Source organism: Dipodomys merriami, unplaced genomic scaffold (assembly GCF_024711535.1).
Source record: "Dipodomys merriami isolate MVZ:Mamm:240054 unplaced genomic scaffold, mDipMer1.0.p SCAF_4, whole genome shotgun sequence".
Taxonomy (NCBI): Eukaryota; Metazoa; Chordata; class Mammalia; order Rodentia; family Heteromyidae; genus Dipodomys; species Dipodomys merriami.
The window spans coordinates 3,705,476-3,725,366 of record NW_027205603.1 but is presented as its reverse complement, the minus strand read 5'-3'; the positions used below and the strand labels follow the sequence as shown (position 1 = coordinate 3,725,366).

Genomic DNA, 19,891 nt, shown 5'->3' with positions numbered 1-19,891 from the left:
CCTCATGCTTGCAAGGCATGCACTCTACCGCTGAGCTACCTTCCCAGCCCTCACTACAAAATTTAAGCTCTACATTTTTCAGACAGACTCTGTAGCCCAGACTAGCCTTGAACTTGTGGTCCTTCTGCCTCAGCCTCCTGAGAGCCCAGCACACCACGATGCCCTGCTTAAGCTTTATTCTTCACTGAACATTAAGCCAGAGTAGACATGCTTGACATAAACAGAATATAAATGCCACATTATGACATCTCTAGGATGAAAAAAAGCAATGTGTATTTAATTTGGAGTTCTTCAATAGCCCTTTTCTGCAAAGTAATTAAAAATATAAGTGGTAATAAGAGGGTTAACATATTCCTCATGGCTCACACTGGATATGATGTATCAAGAAATCATAACAAATGCTGGGTGTCGGTGGCTCACACCTGTAATCCTAGCTACTTAGAAGGCTGAGATCTGAGGATCCAGGTTCAAAGTCAGCCTGGGCTACGTGAGACTCATCTCCAATAAACCACTCAGAAAACCAGAAGTGGCACTGTGGCTCAAATGGTAGAGCACTGGCCTTGAGCTGAAGAGTTGAGGGACAGCGCCCAGGCCCACAGTTCAAGCTCTAAAACCTAGAAAGAGAAAGAAAAAGGAAGGAAGGAAGGAAGGAAGGGAGGGAGGGAGGGAGGGAGGGAGGCAGGAAGGAAGGGAGCTGGGCACTGGTGGCTCACGCCTGTCATCCTAATTACTCAGGAGGCTGAGATCTGAGACTCACAGTTCAAAGACAGCCCAGGCAGTCCATGAGACTCTTTTTTTTTTTTTTTAGGGGGGGGGGTGTCCGGTCATGGGGCCTGAACTCTGGGCCTGGGCACTGTCCCTCAGCTCTTCAGCTCAAGGCTAGTGCTCTACCACTTGAGCCACAGTACCACTTCCAGCTTTTTTCTTTTTGCTTATGTGGTGCTGAGGAATCGAACCCAGGGCCTCAGGCATGCAAGGCAAGCACTCTACCACTAAGCCACCTTCCCAGCCCTCCATTAGACTCTTATCTCCAATTAACCACAAGAAAACCATAAGTGGTGCTGTGGCTCAAAGTAGTAGAGCACTAGCTTTGAGTGGAAGAGCTCAGAGATAGCACCCAGCCCCTGAGTTCAAGCACCACAACTGACCAAAGAAAAAAATCATAACCACACTTGTAAGGTGCAAATAACAACAGGGAGAAATTTAGAGATATTTAAACTACTTAAAAAACTTCCAACTCACCTTTTAAAATCTTTTAATTTGAGAAAGCAAGAGAATGGAGAGAAAAATAAATGACATTATGCTTTTATTTTCTCTTACATTAAATATATAACATTGATAATCATTCTAATTAAGAAGGAATTTGTAATTTTACTGACCTATTCAAGCAGTGGTAAGTCACTTGATTTAAAAGGTTTTCTGCAAGAAGGAAGCATTGAGGTCTACAGAAAGAAAAGGAAGTAGACAGTGCAGAAATGTTTATTCCATTCATTGAAATGCACATTTAAGATGTGAATTATGAGTCCACTCATGTGGGCAAAGCAACCTGCACAACACAGCCAACTGTTGATTACAGTGGAAGGGACCAGGTGTATACAAGTTCCCAGAAGTCTCTATGACCTCTAAGAATAAGTATCCTGATGGCAGATGGGGTTCCACAGTACCGAATGCAGTGAATCTACACTGTTTATTCTTTTTTGGGGGGTGGGAGGGCTTGGTCCTGGAACTTGATCTCAGGGTCTGGGCACTGTCCCTGAGCCTCTTTGTGCTCAAGAATAGAACTCTACCACTTGAGCCACAGCACCACTGCCAGCTTTTTTCTGAGTAGTTTTCTGAGGAGTCTTACAGCCTTTCCTGCCCCAGCCAGCTCTGAACTGTGGTCCTCAAATCTCAGCCTCCTGAGTAGCTAGGGTTATAGGCATAAGCCTCGGGCACCCAGCTCAATCTATTTTTAGTTATGCTTCCAGAACTAGATCTAATTTCTTCTTTTTTGCAGTACTGGGGATTGAATCCAGGGTCATAAGCATGCTAGGCAAACACTATACCAGCCATACCAGGCCTTAGGTTTAATTTCAGATGAAGCAAGTCAGTTGGTGATCTCTAAGAAATCCCCAAACACTTGACATTAGAAAGGCACCTTGGTCAAAGTTAAAATACTCTTTAAATACCATAAATAAATATGATATTGCAATTGAGACTCTAAAAGGCAAACTGATTATGAACTTAAATATATCATATACCAAATCTGTTATTAACATTTTAAAACATCACTGCACAATAATTATGGTGGTTGCAGGAAGATTATGGGAAAATATACCACAGATCAATTTTAGAATAACTAAAGCTCTTCAATTAAAAATTGAGTGCTAGGCTGGGAAGGTGGCTCAGTGGTAGAGCGCTTGCCTTGTATGCCTGAGGCCCTGGGTTCGATTCCTCAGCACCACATAAGCAAAAAGAAAAAAAGCGGAAGTGGCATTGTGGCTCAGGTGGTAGAGCGCTCACCTTGAGCTGAAGAGCTGAGGGACAGCACCCAAGCCCAGAGTTCAAGGCCCACGACCAAAAAAAAAAAAAAGAAGAAGAAGAAGAATGGGTAAACCTTGAAGAACATAAATCAGGAATGCTCTAGTTTTGTGTGTGTGTGCTGTGTGCTGGTACTGAGACTTGAACTCAGGGCCTTGTACTTGCTTGTGGTTGATCTACCACTTGAGTCATGCCTCCAGCCTAGAATTTTGCTGGTTAATTGAAGATGGAATCTCATGGGCTTTTCTATACAGGCTGACCTCAAATCACATTCTTTCAGGTCTCAGCACCCTGAGTAGCTAGGATTATAGCCAGAAGCCAACAGTGACCAGTTGGAATGATCTAATTTTGCTGGTATTTTGGCAGAATATTTTGTATATGGCTGTGAGGTAACAAAAAACAAAAATACTGATACAGGACTTCGGGAAAGGAAGATAAAAATTAAAGTGGCATGCATCAAGCAAATCAAGAGGCAGTTTTGAAGCTATCTATATGTATATATAATATATAATATATCTGCAATATATTATATATTATATATACATATAGATATCCTTGGTCATATATAACTAATTACAATAGAGTCTGAAAACATAAAGCTATTTGTCTTTTATTTTTTGGTACTGGGAATTGAACCCAGGACAGTGAACTTGCAAGGCAAGTACTTTTTGTCACTGAGCTACATCCCAGCCCTGAAAACATAAAGCTAATGACCTAGTTCTCCAACTCATTCATTTGAGTTGGAGAAATCACAACCCTCCCATACTGCTAAGGATAAAATGTACTAATTTGACTCATGTATTTATAATCAATTTCCCTGTTTATCACACCTGTGCCAGATTTAACTGTGTGAATGGGTCCCGACACTTCGGAGGAACACAAGCTTTTCACATTACAAGGGGAAAGGGGAAAGAGTAGAGAAAGCAGGTTGCTCTTTCTCTGGCAGTCTGCTTAAAAGGAAGTCATGTTTCTTCAAAGGACAACATCAAGCAAAGGTCTTGGTGAGGACATCTTCATGCTGCTGCAGGTGCACAGTACCAATCCCCACCGCAGGTGCTGGCAGTGGGGGCCGGCTCACAAGGCGGAGCTGTCATTGGAGCAAAGAAGAAATGAATTAACATTGTGACTGTATCAGGGGGTGCATTAAATTTCTCTTAGCTTTTATACATCACATCTAATGAGTTACAAAAAAATAGATGAGAGGGGAATATTTGTCACTGCTAACAATTAACTAAATTCCAAGCATGAGAAGGTAAAGCCAGTATTTTAATTTGTCTTATATTATTGGTCTTAGCTGTAGTTTCCTTAATTAGGACTATTTACCCATGAAAACAATTCAGACTTAGCAAACTACTATCAAATGAGTAAACTGTGTTCCTAAGTGTTGCTTAGTCAATAAAGTCTAGGTAAATTTATTCCCAAATTTGAAAAAGTCAGACATCTGAATTGTTTTATACTTTTGGGTATGGGATACTCAACTTGAGTATACAAAGCGGCATAAATACTCAGCATTTTCTTTGGAAGGAGTAATCTAAAGCTAGATTTTTATCTTTTCTTGTCTATTTATTTATTTATTTAGCTTTCTTTGCTTTGTAGCCCAGGCTGAGCTTGAATTCTCACTCATTCTGCCTCAGCTTCTCAAAGGCAAGGGATGCAGGTGCACAGACCCAGTTGGCCTTTTTTTTTTTTTTTTTTTTTAATGGTAACAGGTTGAACTCAGAGTTTGCTAGACAGGTATTCTTACTACTTGAATCAAGTCCCCAGTCTTCTCTATTCCTTTTTCTTTCTTTCCTTCCTTTCTTCCTCCCTTCCTTTCTTCCTTTGCATACAATCCATTTTCCCAGGCTAGTCTCAAACTTGGAGACTCAAGTGATATTTCTGCTTCAGCCTCCTAAGTACCTGAGACTCTAGGCATGTACCACAACACTCTGCTTAAAACTAGGTTGTTCTATTTTCATTTATCTTGTTAAAAAATTAGACTTAGAGCAGAATCCCATTTGCTCTAATTCTATGAGAAATACCACACACATGCACACACGTGCACATACACGTACACACACAAATGAACACAACATGAGACAAAAAGCTATCACCTTGCAGGCCAGTTGCTTTTCAAACCTTGGGGAAACAAAACTCCATGGGCCCATGTTCTGAGGTTCCTCTTGACTCCAAATAAAATCTATAAAAAGGAAATTTACTTCAGTACCACAAGTAAATGTGCAAATCAAAGGGGTGGGAGACAGACATAGATATTCAACTCAATTAAACATATGGTTATCCAATGTAATGTGTTTGTTTGTTTTGTTGACAAATACATAGCCCTGCATCCACCACCACATCATGATACCAAGTATTCTTTGAGTCCTTGAAGTTCCTCCCACTCTTGAACATTGCCAACTATAGAGCTGTTCTCTATGCTCACAGTTTTGCCTTTTCCAGAATACCATATAAATGCAATCATAAACAATGTAGTTTTTTGGATCTGGCTACCTTGAATAAGCAAATGATATTTGTGTGACCCCTCTGTGTTTTGAAGGGCACACCATAGTTTACTCCTGGGGCTGAAGATGTGTAACTCAGTGCACAGTGTTTCCCTAACATGTGCAAGGTTTTGGGATCTATCCCCAAGTAGTTCACTCTTTATAAAAATTGTTTTATAGAATACTATTGTACAAATGTTTATTGCTACTGGTGAACTGTGTTTATTCATTCACCCCTTGAAGAACATTTTGGTTGTTTTCAGCTTGGGCAATTACAAATAAAGCTGCTATAAACATTTGCACAGATTTTTCTGTGACCGTGACTTCATGTCTTTTGGGTAAATACCTGTAGTGGGGTCACATGGTAAGTAGATGTTTAATGTGGTGGGAAGCTGCCTTCTGGAGGAGCTATAGCAAGCAGCATTCCCACAGTGAGTGAGGCTCTGGATGTTTTGTGCTTGATATCATCAGTTTGGCACTTCCTTCTGTTTTCATTTTAGACATTCTGATAGGTGTGTGGACCTATCTCATGAGGTTAATTTTTTATTTTCCTATCACTAGTGACACGGAGCATTTCTCTACTTATCTATGCTCCAGTTCATTGGAAAAGTGCTGTTGCTGCAAACGTTTTTCCTATTTTAAAAAGCTGGACTACTTCTCTCTTACTATAGAGTTTCAAGAGATTTTAACACTCGATAGTCCTATCAGATACATATTTGCAAGTATTTTCTCCCCAGCTTGTAGCCTGCCTTCTAACTTTTATTTATTTTACACAATGCAAAATTCTTTGAGTAGCTGCAATTTTCCTTTTATTTTTTATTTTCTTATTTTTTAGTCGGTCGTGGGGCCTGAACTCTGGGCCTGGGCACTGTCCCTCAGCTCTTCTGATCAGGCTACTGCTCTACCTCATGAGCCACAGCAAAACTTCCGGCCTTTTCTGTTTATGTGGTGCTGAGGAATCGAACCCAGGGCCCCATACATGCAAGGCAAGCACTCTACCATTGAGCCACCTTCCCAGCCCCGTGCAATTTTCCTTTTTTCTCTTTTTTTTTGGGGTCCAGTCGTGGGGCCTGAACTCTGGGCCTGGGCACTATCCCTCAGCACTTCAGCTCAAGGCTAGCACTCTACCACTTGAGCCACAGCGCCACTTCCGGCTTTTTTCTTTTTGCTTATATGGTGCTGAGGAATCGAACCCAGGGCCTCAGGCATGCAAGGCAAGCGCTCTACCACTGAGCCAACTTCCCAGCCCTATAGAGTATATCTTGAGAGTCATAATTAAGAACTTTTCATCTAACCAAAAACACAATGATTTTTATTCCTACTTTCTTCTAACAGTTTTATCATTTTATGTTTAGGAATATAATCAATTGAGTTAGTTTCTATATACGGTATAAACAGACATCCAACATGCCAGGCACAATTGTTGGAAAGTTTTGTCTTTTACAATTCTACTGTATTTCTCACATAACAGTATATCTATGATAACCCCCAAACTCTCAAGATATTAGTTGTTTTATATGCGGAAAGGAAGTCTGAAAAGGATATCAGGAGAAACAGGGAGACACTGACGTTTGTGGTACTTTGCTTCCATATGCTCAGATTCCATGAATTTGGTTTTCTAATTACTTTCACTGATCCCCACACTGCTCCTTCTATCTAAAATAGTTTGAATTGGTTTCAGGTATTTGAAGAGTCCCCTAACACAAAAACCTTTTTTGGGGAGGGCTTAAACTCAGGGCTTGGGCACTGTTCCTAAGCTACTTCTGTTCAAGGCTAGTGCACTACCACTTGAGCCAGAGCTCCACATCCTGCTTTTTGAGTGCTTAACCAGAGATAAGAGTCTCTGGGCTGGGAATAAGGCTTAGTGGTATAGTACTTGCCTAGCATGTATGAAGCCTTTGGTTTGATTCCCCAGTACCACATAAATAGAAAAGGCCAGAAGTGGCACTGTGGCACAAGTAGTAGAGTGCTAGCCTTAAGCAAAATAAGATCAGGGACAGTGCCCAGGCCCTGAGTTTGCCCCAGAACTGGGGGAAAAAAAGTCTCACAAACTTCCTGACCAGGCTAGCTTTTGACCATGATCCTCAGATCTCAAGCTGCCTGAGTAGCAGGGATTATGGGTATGAGCCACTGGCACAGACAAGAAAACCTTTTTACCTTTCACATGTTTGTATTTATTCATCTCTTGCCATAATGAGTCCAGAGGGAAAGGGCAGAGTTCTTCTATTCGGATGATGGCAAAGTCATGCTTCTTGGCCCCTAAAGATTCTCGATGCTTCAGCAGAGCATAGAAATGTTTGCCACAACAGAACACAAGGGTCTTAACCCTGTTGGGGAGAGAAAGGGTAACAGAGTGAGGGAGAAGTATCCTTAAGAATCGTAGAGAACAAAGTCTGTTCAATGCCTCACTGAAGCTGGGGGTGGGGGGGTGGGGAAAGGGGATTCTATTACTGGATTCAGTCATCTGACAATCCACGCTTAGCAATGAATGTTTGCCTCCAAAGTTCACTCTTCTCCTGCAAACTCTAACTGCACCTGCACTGACAATGCTATATATCAGGATGGGAGCTGGGAATGCGGATCAGTAATAGAGCATTTGACTAGCAATAGTGAAGCCCTGGCCTCAATCTTCAGTAACACCACCACCACCATCAAAACACACACACACACACACACACACACACACACACACACACACACACACACACACACACACACACACACACACACACACACACACACACACACACACACACACACACACACACACACACACACACACACAAAAATTCATATCAGGATTATAGGTGTTTGGGGTCACTTAACATGAAATTTCCCAGTAATTTAAACTTCTACCTCAGAGTATGAAAACAGAGAAACACATCAGATTACTTATTTGGATCCACAGATGAATCACCGATGACTGGTTTGAATGTTGTTCCTGGTGCCATTTCTTGAAGAGTGGACACAGCTGCCTGAGAAAGAGCAAAAGCCATATGTGTATCAAGCAAAGGAAAAGAGCAGCATCTTTAATTTACAAGGAATTTTATAAAAACAGGACAAAAATTCTAGCTTAGCTGGGAGCCTGTAATTACTCCCTGTAATCCTAGGTACTCAGGAGGCTGAGATCTGAGGATTGGGGTTCAAAAGCTAGCCCAGGCAGGAAAGTCCATAAGACTCTTACCTCTAATAAAGCACCAAAAAAACGGAGTGGCACTGTGGCTCGAGTGGTAGAGTGCTCTCCTTCACCTAAAGAGCTTAGGGACAGCACCTAGGCTCAGAGTTCAAGCCCCATGAATGACCAAAACAAATTTTTTTCTAGTTTATTACTTCAATTATGCACACATACCAATAAACACTGAATCTTTCCCCAGAAATGCTAGTTCTACTTAGAAACAATATGGGTGCCTTTTGTGTGTGCCACAACAAAATTTTAAGAATAAACTTTCAGTCTGATGACACAATTTTTTTTGGGGGGGGGGTCCGGTCATGGGGCCTGAACTCTGGGCCTGGGTGCTGTCCCTCAGCTCTTCAGCTCAAGGCTAGTGCTCTACCACTTGAGCCACAGCACCACTTCCAGCTTTTTCCTTTTTGCTTATGTGGTGCTGAGGAATCGAACCCAGGGCCTCATGCATGCAAGGCAAGCGCTCTACCACTGAGCCACCTTCCCAGCCCTTAACGTATATTTTTATTGATAATAAGATTGTGTCATCATCTGGGGCTGGGAAGGTGGCTCAGTGGTAGAGCACTTGCCTTGCATGCCTGAGGCCCTGGGTTCAATTCCTCAACACTACATACGCAGAAAAAATCTGGAAATGGAGCTATGGCTCAAGTGGTAGGGTGCTAGCCTTGAGCTGAAGAGCTAAGGGACAGCACCCAGGCCCAGAGTTCAGCCTCCACCACCACCAACAAAAAAAAAAATACATGTTAAGTTTTGGGGATTGAAACTACCTTGTAGAATTTATATTTTGGGAGCTGGAGGTGGAGCTCAAGTGGTAGAGCACCAATCATGAGTAGAAAAAGCCAATAGAGAGTGTGAGGCCGTGAGTTCAAGCCCCACTGCCAGCAAAAAAAAAAAAAAAAAAAAAAAAGAGGACTAAGGAGGGAAGAAAGGGATAGAAGGAGGGAGGGACAGAGAGAAAAAGAGAAAGAGCAAGGAAGGTAGGAAAGGAAGGAAGGAGTTCTTTTTTTTGGTGGTGGGGGAGGTGGGTTTCCAGTCATGGGGCCTGAACTCTGGGCCTGGGCATTGTCCCTCAGCTCTTTAGCTCAAGGCTAGCACTCTACCACTTGAGTCACAGTGCCACCTCCGGATTTTTTCTGCTTATGTAGTGCTGAGGAATCGAACCCAGGGCCTCAAGCATGCAAGGCAAGCGCTCTACCACTGAGCCACCTTCCCAGCCCCGGAAGGAGTTCTTATACCATTTCGATTTTAATTTTTTTCTAAAGTTTTATTTGCCCAGATTAGGATATCAGTATAATATTTACTATTCATGTCCTTCATTACAGTGGAAATGTTTTAAAATAATGAGAGGACAAATCAACTCAAGCTATAAAGATTTTTCTATATAATTTAGAGATACTATTAGATTTAGAAAATAGAAAAATGGAATAAGAAAATGACAAGCCAGCTTTTGCCACTTACAGGGAACCTGAGCAACAACTTGGGAGAAGCAACAATGAGTGGTTTCCTGAAGTTCCGGACCACCTGTCTCCTGAGCAGGTGGAAATACTGCACGGGAGTGGTCGGGTGTACCACAAACATGTTCACCATGTCTCCATCCACCCCCTCTTCTGTACTGTCACACATCTGGAAGGAAAATAGAATGTTCAGATCATCCACTGCAATCAAGAACACAATATGCTAGCCAAAGGGAAAGCCAGGTGTTCTCAGGTATAAGCACTCAAAGTTATGTCTCTCCATTTCAGAGAAATAGGAGAAGTAAATCTGTGACCTGTAAAATATTAACCAAAGGAGAGCTCTAATGGTCTTCTCCATTTGGCCCAATTCTGTGTCATCTAACACAGCTGTTCCCAAACACAGCTGATGGAAAAAGTCAACACACACACTCTCTCTATATATATAGTAGACATATATACACAATACATATATGTGACATATGTATATATACACTATATATATATACATACACGTGTGTGTATATATATATAGTGTATACACACACACACATATAGAGAGAGAGAGAGAGAGCGATCCTAGAGCTTGAACTCAAGGTCTGGTGCTATCCTTAAGCTTTTTCACTCAAGGTTAATGCTCTACCACTTTGAGCCACAGTGCCACTTCTAGTTTTCTGGTGGTAAATTGGAGATAAGAGTCTCATGGACTTTTCTACCCTGGCTGGCTTTGAACCATGATCTTCATATTTCAGCCTCCTGAGTAGCTAGGATTCCAGGTGGTTTCTTTTTAAAAATTTTAAATTGTTATTATAAAGGTGATGTGTAGAGACGTTACAGTTATATGAATCAGGTTAAGAGTACATTTATTTTGGACAATGTCACCCCTTCGCTCACTCTCGCCCAGTTGGGATTTTTTTTTTCAGTCATGGGGCCTGAACTCTGGGCTTGGGTGCTATCCCTCAGCTCTTCAGCTCTACCACTTGAGCCTCAGCCCCACTTCCAGCCTTTTCTGCTTATGTGGTGCTGAGGATTCGAACCCAGGCCTCATGCATGCAAGGTAAGCACTCTACCACTGAACCATTTTCCAAATCCCTATTTTTTATTTTTTAAGAAGTTGTACAAACAGGTCTCAATTCCACAAGTCAGATTATGATTACAATGCATTGTGATCAATGTCACTCTTTCCATTGTTCTTCCTCCTATTTGTCCCCATCTATCCACACCCTCAAGTTGTGCAGTTAAACATATACATAATGTACATGGACTATAATGACTGCATTTGCTCAGTGAGCAAATTTTTGATGTGTGTGCTGGTCCTTGGGCTTGAACTTAAGAGTCTAAGCAGTGTCCCTGAGTTTCTTTTGCCCAAGGCTAGCACTCTACAACTTTGAGCCACCCCTCTACTTATGGCTTTTTCAGTAGTTCATTGGAGATAAGAATCTATTGCCAAGTGCCAGTGGCTCAGGCCTGTAATCCTAGCTACTCTGGAGGCTGAGCTCTGAGGACCATGGTATAAAACCAGTCCAGGCAGGAAAGTCCACGAGACTATCTCCAACTAACCACCAGAAAATCAGTTAAAAGAACAGTTAAAAGCAGGTAAGAGGCAATAAAATAATGTAGCAAAAATATACATATGCAATACAATAACTTTATATAATAGGAGAAGAGCCGGATGCTGATGGCTCACGCCTGTAATCCTAGCTACTCAGGAGGCTGAGATCTGAGGGCCCAGGTTCAAAAGCCAGCCCAGGCAGGAAAGTCCCTGAGACTCTTATCTCCAATAAACCACCAGAAAACCAGAAGTGGCATTGTGGCTCAAGGGGTAGAACACTAGCCTTGAGCTGAAGAGCTAAGGGACAGCACGTAGGCCCAGAGTTCAAGCCCCACAACTGACAAAAAAAAAAAAAAAGGAGAAAGGAAAGGAACATAGCATGCCAAGGACAGAATTCTGAAGAAAACACACAGAACTAGACAAAAAGGGAGCATGATGCTAAGAAAACAAAGTTAGAGACCAAATCTACCAGTATATGCCTAATAAAACAAAAAACATCAAGAACAGAACCGACAGGACTAAAAATACTGTAAATGGCACCAACAGAGAGCTTCACACAATGAAAGCAGATGAAATAAGCGAGCACTTATATAATAGCACACTCCTCTAAGATTTACACTTATTAATCTTTTTTGCAGGACTAAAAATAAAACTAGTGCTATAAACAAAGGGTTGAGATAACCACAGGGAAACAAGATTCAATGGTGATAATAACCCATATTAATATGCATTTACAATTATAATACTAATAATTTAGTATTCATTTAAGGTAAAAATATAGATTCCTAGGCCTTACCTCCTAAGCATATTGTCTGGAGTTGTCCCAGTATCTGAATCAGTTTACAAAAAGCTTCCTAAGGGATTCCCAGGGTGATTCTGATATAGAAACCACTGTTTTTGGCCACCTGGGAACATTCATTCCAGAGCCTCATACATGCTGGCTAAGTGTTCTGCCACTGAGCTACATCCTGATACTGAAAACATTTTAAATTGCCATAAAACTGATATTATGTTGTTGGGTGCCAGTAGCCCATGCCTATAATCGTAACTACACAGGAGGCAGAGATCTGAGGATCGCAGTTCAAAGCCAGCCCTGGCAGGAAAGTCTGTGAGACTCTTATCTCCAATTAACCACCAGAAAACTGGAAGTGGTGCTGTTGCTCAAGTGGTAGAAGGCTAGGCTTGAGCTAAAGTGCTCAGGGACAGCGCCCAAGCCCAGAGTTCAAGCCTCAGGACCTACAAAACAAAAACTGATATTATATCTGAGGCGTTATGTTTCTAAGAAATATTTTTGGGGGGGGGGTCCGGTTGTGGGCCTGAACTCGGCCTGGGCGCTGTCCCTCAGTTCTTCAGCTCAAGGCTAACGCTCTACCACTTGAGCCACAGCGCCACTTCCAGCTTTTTTCTTTTTGCTTATGTGGTACTGAGGAATCAAACCCAGGGCCTCAGGCATGCAAGGTAAGAGCTCTACCACTGAGCCAACCTTTCCAGCCCCGTTTCTAAGAAATATTGAACTTGCATTTGCTCTATTTCAATACTAAAATATCTTGCAGGTTAAGGTGCATGTGACCCTATCTACTGGAGGTAGTTTGAACTGTCAAAGCACCTAGGAAGCAGGAGAACTGTCTGGAGTAGGGCATTAGGCATTCAACATACCTGCAAGAAGCGCTCTATTCGACAGGATGAGTGGTCAGGCCCTGCTCCATCATAGCCGTGTGGAAGAAGGATGACAATGCCACTCTGCAGGAGCCACTTTGCCTCTCCTGTGAAAGCATGAGGTGGGAGTCAAATCTCTAGGAAGTAGAACAAAACAGTCTGACAGACTTTAGCGATTAAAGCAAATGTTTGCTGGCTGAGCCCCCAGCCAGCATGGGTTCATGGAATGCATTTTTCTAACATACCACACCATATCTGAAGGGAATATTCATTTGAAAACCTATGATGATGCCTACCTTGGGCTTTAGCAAATACATGACAAACTCAGAGGTCAAAGGTCAATGTCCCAACTTAGATAGCAGGTACCACTGACTCCACCACAACTTCAGAAATCAGTAGGAAGACTAGAGGCTTGGCTCAAATGGTAAAGCACCAGCCAGGAACAAGAAAGCTGAGCAGATCATAAGACCCTGAGTTTAAGCCCCCAATGCTGGCACATCCAAAAAGAAAAATTTGCTGGACACTAATGGTTCAGACCTATAATGCTAGCTACTCAGGAGGCTGAGAGCTGAAAAACACAGTTCAAAAGCAGCCTGGGCAGACAAATCTGTAAGACTCTTACCTCCAATTAACCAGCAAAAAAGCTAGAAGTGGAAGAGTCGCTCAAGTGGTAAAGCACCATCCATTAGCAACACAGCCAAGTAAGAGCATGAGGCCCATGAAGCCCTGAATTCAAGCTCCAAATCTGGGTGCAAGCACATGCACGAACAGTTGGTGGCCATATTTTTCTTTCTCACAGCTTACAAGAAAAACACAACTATATGAAAAATCTGAGGCAAATATTCAAAACTAAATAGTGGGTATCTCCAGAAAACAGGATGGGAAGGTCTAGAGAGAGACTTCTGTTTTTCCTTTGTACACATGCATTTTTACAGTCAGCAGGTGTTGCTTTGAAACTCAGCCTTCAGGACCTGGACTGAGGGGAGCAGATTTTCAGGGTTCTAGTGACTCACTACAGAGCGTCACTCTGGAACCACTGTTCTGCTGTTTATAAGTGCCACAGTTCCTACTCAATACACCCCAGTAGACACGGAAGTCATGCAGGCACACAACTGTTCACCTCATCCAGCCATGTTCCTCAAGGAGACTGGCGGGGGGGTTGGGGAGGGTCTGTTTAATCACCCAGTGACACACAGTCCCCTGCTTACCAAGAGCTATGATGCTCTTCCCAGCAGCCCCTTCCACTGTCTGATGGCTTCCATGTGCCTGTCAACTGGGACAACTGCCCAAACTCTAGAGAAGTAATCTGAGAAGTAGCAATGGCCCCTTATCATGCATTTGTCCCCATGAGGCTGGGGCCATGGATCTGTTACACCAGCCACACGCTGACACCAACCTCCAGAGATGAATGTGTCGAAGATGATCTGGGCTCCATTGAAAAAATCGCCAAACTGAGCCTCCCATAGGGGCAGTAATTTTGGACTTTCAATGCTCATCCCATACTCGAACCCCAGGACAGCCTCTTCTGATAGGGGGCTGTTGCTGACCTAATCACAGGGCAGAGAACCAAACAGTGGCATGAGGTGAGTCATGTGGCAGGAGCCTGCAGAGGTACAGCATCACATGCATATGCATCTCTCAAAGGGAGGAGGGCACTGAGGAGAGCTTTGCTATCACTGATTACCACATTCTTAGTGCCTACCCACTGCTCAGTACCAATGATCCACTTGAGAAAAGTTGGGACAGAGAGGGAAAGAAAGAGAGGTTGCATATGTGTATTGAAGATGATCTTCAGAGATAAATAACACACCTCTTAGACAACCTATATAGCTAAGAATAAAACTGTGTCCCATAAGCTTTTTGAGAAAACAAATGTCATAAACGTAAGTGTAAAATGGACTTGAGAGTGAGAACCAATGGAAATGAAGAGGGTAAAAGGGAGGAGGATGGCCAATATGACCAAACTAATTTATATGCATGAATAAAAATAGAACAGAGGAACTCATTAAAATTGTACAAAGTGGGGGATAAGAGCGTATTAGAGGGCTGGGAATGTGGTTTAGTGATAGAATGCTTGCCTAGCGTGCATGAAGCCCTGGGTTCAATTCCTCAGTACCACATACACAGAAAAAGTCAGAAATGGCACTGTAGCTTAAGTGGTAGAGTACTAGCCTTGAGCAAAAGAAACTCAGGGACAGTGCTCAGGCCCTGAGTTCAAGCCCCAGGACTGGCAAAAAGAAAAAAGAGAGAGAGAGAGAAATAGAGGGGTGACTTTTATGACAGCACAGTATGTGCACATAATAAATGTACAATAATAATACACTAAAATGAATGGAAATCCTGGCATGTTACAACATGGATGATACTTGAAAACATTATGTTAAGTGAAATAAACCAGGGATGGAAGGACAAATACATGATTCCACTTGTTAAGGTACCTAGAACACAGGCCGGGAAGAGCTAGAGTGACTGCCAAGGGTTGGGGAGGGAGCAGTGGGAAGGTGTCTGTGAGTGGGTAGCTTCAGTGTGGAAAGATGAAAAGTTCCTGGATGTGTGTGGGGGGAGGGTGGCTGCACGGTGATGTGATGTATTTAATCCCACTGAACTCAACACTTGGAAATACTTGAAATGATGAATTGTTATATTATATTCACTTGGCCATAGTAAAAACAAAATAAAGTTTTGGGTTTTTTTAAAAATTGTTATTATAAAGGAGGGGTTACTGTTTCATTAGTTAGATCATAAATAAAATTCTTTTTGGGCAATTTCACTCCTTCCTTTGCTCTCTCCTAGTTAGTTTAGTTCTCCCACATTAGTATAGTTCATTTTTAACATAGTTCTAGCGAGTATCATTCCTGCATTTGTTAACTCTTTGTCTCTCCATTTCTGTGTCCCTCCTTACCCCCTACCAAAGATAAACAAGACCAAAAAAAAAAAAAAAAAAGAAACAAAAAAAATCAAAAACCAAAACAGATGCCATCTTCACCAACAACAGAACATAAAAACAAAAACAAACCTCTTGTTTCCATTTCCTGGAAATGAAAAAGTTTTAAAAGTCCTAAAACAAAGATAAAAGAGTTATAAAAGGCCTACCATATATTAGAATCCATTTTTCTGGCATCCTGTTAGCATGGCAAATCAAAAGAGTCATCATGTTAGGATTAAAAAAGCAGGATGGAAAATGAATCTCTAAGAAAGCTAGAGACACCACAGTAAAATACAACAAGATTGTGAAGTTGGTTTGAGAAACATAGTATTAATGTGTAAGTGTTTATTTTCTGGTCTTAATACAGGAAGATACAGGAGATACAGGAAATATGCATCATGTTAGCAACCTGTTCTCAAATGGTTCAGAATGAGTAAGGTTTCTATTACACACCTAACTTTTAAAAAATATATTCACTCGAGCAAGACCTTCAGCCTGGACTTTTGCTGATTATTTGAAGGATGGACGGGGGGGTGGGGGGGGGGTTCTCACATAATTTTCTTCCTGAGCTGGCACAGATCTCAGATCTCAACTTCCTGAGTAGTTAAGATTATAGGCATGGGCTACCACATCTGGCAGCACTAGAGTTTGAACTCAAGGCTTCATGTTTACTAGGAAGGTGCCCTACTGCTTGAGCCAGGCCCCCTATCTAAAAAGTGTATAGCCATCACCCTCTTCTGTGTCCTAGTATTGGGACAAGAGGGAAAAAAGTGTGATCTCAATAGACAGTAATTCAAACACAGTAAGTAAAGATGGCAATAGGTTATCTTCTAGCATGGGAGGTTATGCATAATTTATCTTTCTGACCTCAATTCTAATTTGTTATAACTTATATGCTAATTAAAAAGAAAAAAAGAGGGCTGGGAAGGTGGCTCAGGGGTAGAGTGCTTGCCTTGCATGCATGAGGCCCTGGGTTCAATTCCTCAGCACCACATAAGCAAAAAGAAAAAAGCCGGAAGTGGTCCTGTGGCTCAAGTGGTAGAGTGCTAGCCTTGAGCTGAAGAGCTGAGGGACAGCGTCCAGGCCCAGAGTTCAGGCCCCACAACCAGACCCCCCCCCCAAAAAAAAAAAAAGAATTCTGTAAGTGTAATAACTAGCAGTTGGACTTTACAATAATAACATATTGAAATCTCCTACCTCCAGAAATCCCTTCTGGTTAGGATCCATGTGGTTCAGGGGGATGTAGGTGTTGTCGGTCTCCTGGCAAACCACCATTGCGTGCCTCTGACTAAAAGTTCCACGGCCAACATCTTGGCCACTTAGGCGGACATTAAAACCTTAGGTGGGCAAGTACAAAATAAAAATAAGCAAACAATAAACCAAGGTATCCATGATAGCCTTGGTAATAAGACATGGTAACTCTAATTCTTTTTGAGACAGAAGTTCACTGTGTTGCTCAAGTTGGCCTTAAATTGGCTTCCATAATTCATACAATTCTCCTGTTTCAGCCTCCTGAGTAGCTGGGATTCTAGAGGTGTTGTAAATTGGCTTATTTTGAGGTTTTTCTTAGAATGATAGCTTTTCCTTATTAAAAATCTATCTGTCCTATATTCAAAAGTCTAAGACAGGCGCTGGTGGCTCACACCTGTAATCCTAGCTATTCAGGCAGCTGAGATCTAAGGAAGGCAGTTCAAAGCCAGCCCAGGCAGGAAAGTCCAGTAGACTCTTGTTTCTAGTTAACCAAAAGGTAGGAACTGTGGCTCAAAGTGGTAGAGCACTATCCTTGAGCAGAAAAGCTCAAGGACAGTGCCCAGGCCATGAGTTCAAGCCCCATTAAACCCCTCCCCAACCAAATCTATACTTAAAGTGAAATTGTATAAGTTGCTCTAAAATTTTTAGAGAAAAATATCTTTTCAATAATCCAACCATGAGTCCCATGTTTCTGGGTATAACTATTCTATTATCTATTCTCTAATAATAAAGGCTGTCCACATAACTTGTGCTGTGATTAGGGCAATACTTTCAGGAAGCATATTTTCGAACATGTTTTAGACAATGGAAATAACATGAGTTGTGATTTAGGAAATCATACAGGTTCTATGTAACAAATAACATTCAGAGTGCTCTCTCCAGCTGTGAAGCTAAATAGAAATATCTTACCTTGAGCAAGTAGGGAGCCCAATGCAAGGGTTTCTGCTGTGGCCCAGTCTAAATTTGTTCCATTCTTTATTTTCTCCATTCTAGACTGTAAACATGAGGGGGAAGAAAAAGAAATTTCCAATAGTTCATATCCTTTTTTTATATAGGTTTTTATATTTTAATGAAAGCAAGATAAGTAACAAAAACAAAATGCCAAATAAAAACAGTACAGACAGATATATCAAAGTATGAGAAAAATTATAAACTGGGAAGTGGAGCTGTGGCTTAAGTGGTAGAGTGCCTTGAGCAAAAACGCTCATGGGCAGCACTCAGGCTCTGAGTTCAAGCCCCAGGACTGGCACACAAAAAAAATTATAAATAGGTTGTTGTTGTTTTGATCAGTCATGGGGCTTGAACTCAGGGCCTGGGCACTGTTCCCAAGCTTTTTGTTTCTGTTTTTGCTCAAGGTTAACTCTCTACCACTTTGAGCCACAGCTCCATTTCCAGTTTTTAAGTGGTTAACAAGATAAGAATCTCACAGACTTTCCTGACCAGGTTGGCTTTGAACCACAATCCTTAGAACTCAGCCTCCTGAGTAGCTGTAATTACAGACATGAGCCACCAGGACCTGCCTATAAACAGGTTTTTTCTATTGTTTTCCATTTTAATTGGAAAAAATCTGTATTTTTCTTACAGTAAATAGATCTTCTGGGTACATATATTAAAATGCATAAATAATTAATAAATGGCTAAAGGAAAAATAAAAGTCAGGAAAAATGTGAATTGACTCTCAACACCAAAAGAACACTGGGTTTTAGTTCCTAGAACTAATATTATATACAATAAGTACTTGCCAAAGAAATTAGCATCTGAAAAGACTGGACAAGTAGTTCCTTTGCTGAGCACGCAGAAAAGGTAGTAACAGATGCTTTCAAGGCTCCTACCTGAACATACATCTTTAGAAGGTGAGTGTGCACCTGCAGTTCCTTCGGGACCTCCACAGACTTCATGCCAATAAACCTCAGGAGGTCAAGGGGCACACCTGTGTCCCAGGTAGTGATGCATGCTTCCGGCTGAACCAGGCCCTGCCAGTGGGCCTGCAGGTGGGGGGTAGGAGGTCTGTAATTGGCCATGTTGGTTAAGTGGTCATTTAACTTGGCATAGTAGGAAGCTTTTATTTCAGACACCTCCTCCTGGGTCATGAGCCCATTGGCAATGAGGTGCTCTACATATGTGTCTGGGATGCTTTTTCGGGCCCTGTGAGAAAGAGAAGGGGGGAAAAAATCTGGTATGCACAATTCCAAGAGAGGCAGAGACGAGACAATTATTGTGAAAGACATTATCACCATTAAAATGCACTTAGGAAATGTCTTGGCACTGTTTGAAGAATGTTTCCTATATTTTCTATTTTAGGTGTATTGAGAATTATTTTATGGCCTAACACAGTCTCTCCTGGACAGTGTTTTATATATACTTGAGAAGAATGTATATTTTTCTGTTATTCAGAAAAATGGTTTATATGAGTCTGTTAGATCACATTAGTTTATATTATTTTTCATTTTCTTTTGTTGGTCCTGTGGCCTGAAGTCTGGGCCTGGGCACTGTCCCTCAGCTCTTCAGCTCAAGGCTAGCCCTCTACCACTTGAGCCACAGTGCCACTTCTGACTTTTTCTGCTTATGTGATGCTGAGGAATGAAACCCAGGGCCTTATGCATGAAAGGCAAGCACTCTACCACTGAGCCACCTTCCCAGCCCTCAATTCTTTTTAAAGACACATCTTGCTACATTGTCCAGGCTAATCTTAAAATCTTGGCCTCAAGTGATCTTCCTGTCTAAGCATCCTGTCTTAATTTTACAGGTATGCCCACACACGCATACAAGCATGTGCACACACCCACACATACACATACATGCATACATACATACACACACACATACACACACACATACACACACACATACACACACACATTATTCAACTGG

At 41.9% G+C, this 19,891-nt stretch overlaps 1 protein-coding gene across 1 annotated transcript in view; it reads right to left on the bottom strand.

Moving 5' to 3' along the window:
- Positions 1-1,289: 1,289 nt before the first annotated feature.
- Positions 1,290-19,891, bottom strand: part of Dhtkd1 (dehydrogenase E1 and transketolase domain containing 1) — a 38,063-nt gene continuing 19,461 nt past the window's right edge. The window contains exons 8-17 of the mRNA XM_069990356.1: positions 18,853-19,165; positions 17,930-18,014; positions 16,967-17,106; positions 14,240-14,390; positions 12,844-12,950; positions 9,643-9,807; positions 7,893-7,975; positions 7,158-7,327; positions 4,614-4,699; positions 1,290-3,607 (exon numbers count right to left, since the gene is read on the bottom strand). Coding sequence (XP_069846457.1) covers positions 3,506-3,607; positions 4,614-4,699; positions 7,158-7,327; positions 7,893-7,975; positions 9,643-9,807; positions 12,844-12,950; positions 14,240-14,390; positions 16,967-17,106; positions 17,930-18,014; positions 18,853-19,165 — 1,402 coding nt within the window. The 3' untranslated portion in view covers positions 1,290-3,505. The remainder of the gene's footprint in view (positions 3,608-4,613; positions 4,700-7,157; positions 7,328-7,892; positions 7,976-9,642; positions 9,808-12,843; positions 12,951-14,239; positions 14,391-16,966; positions 17,107-17,929; positions 18,015-18,852; positions 19,166-19,891) is intronic.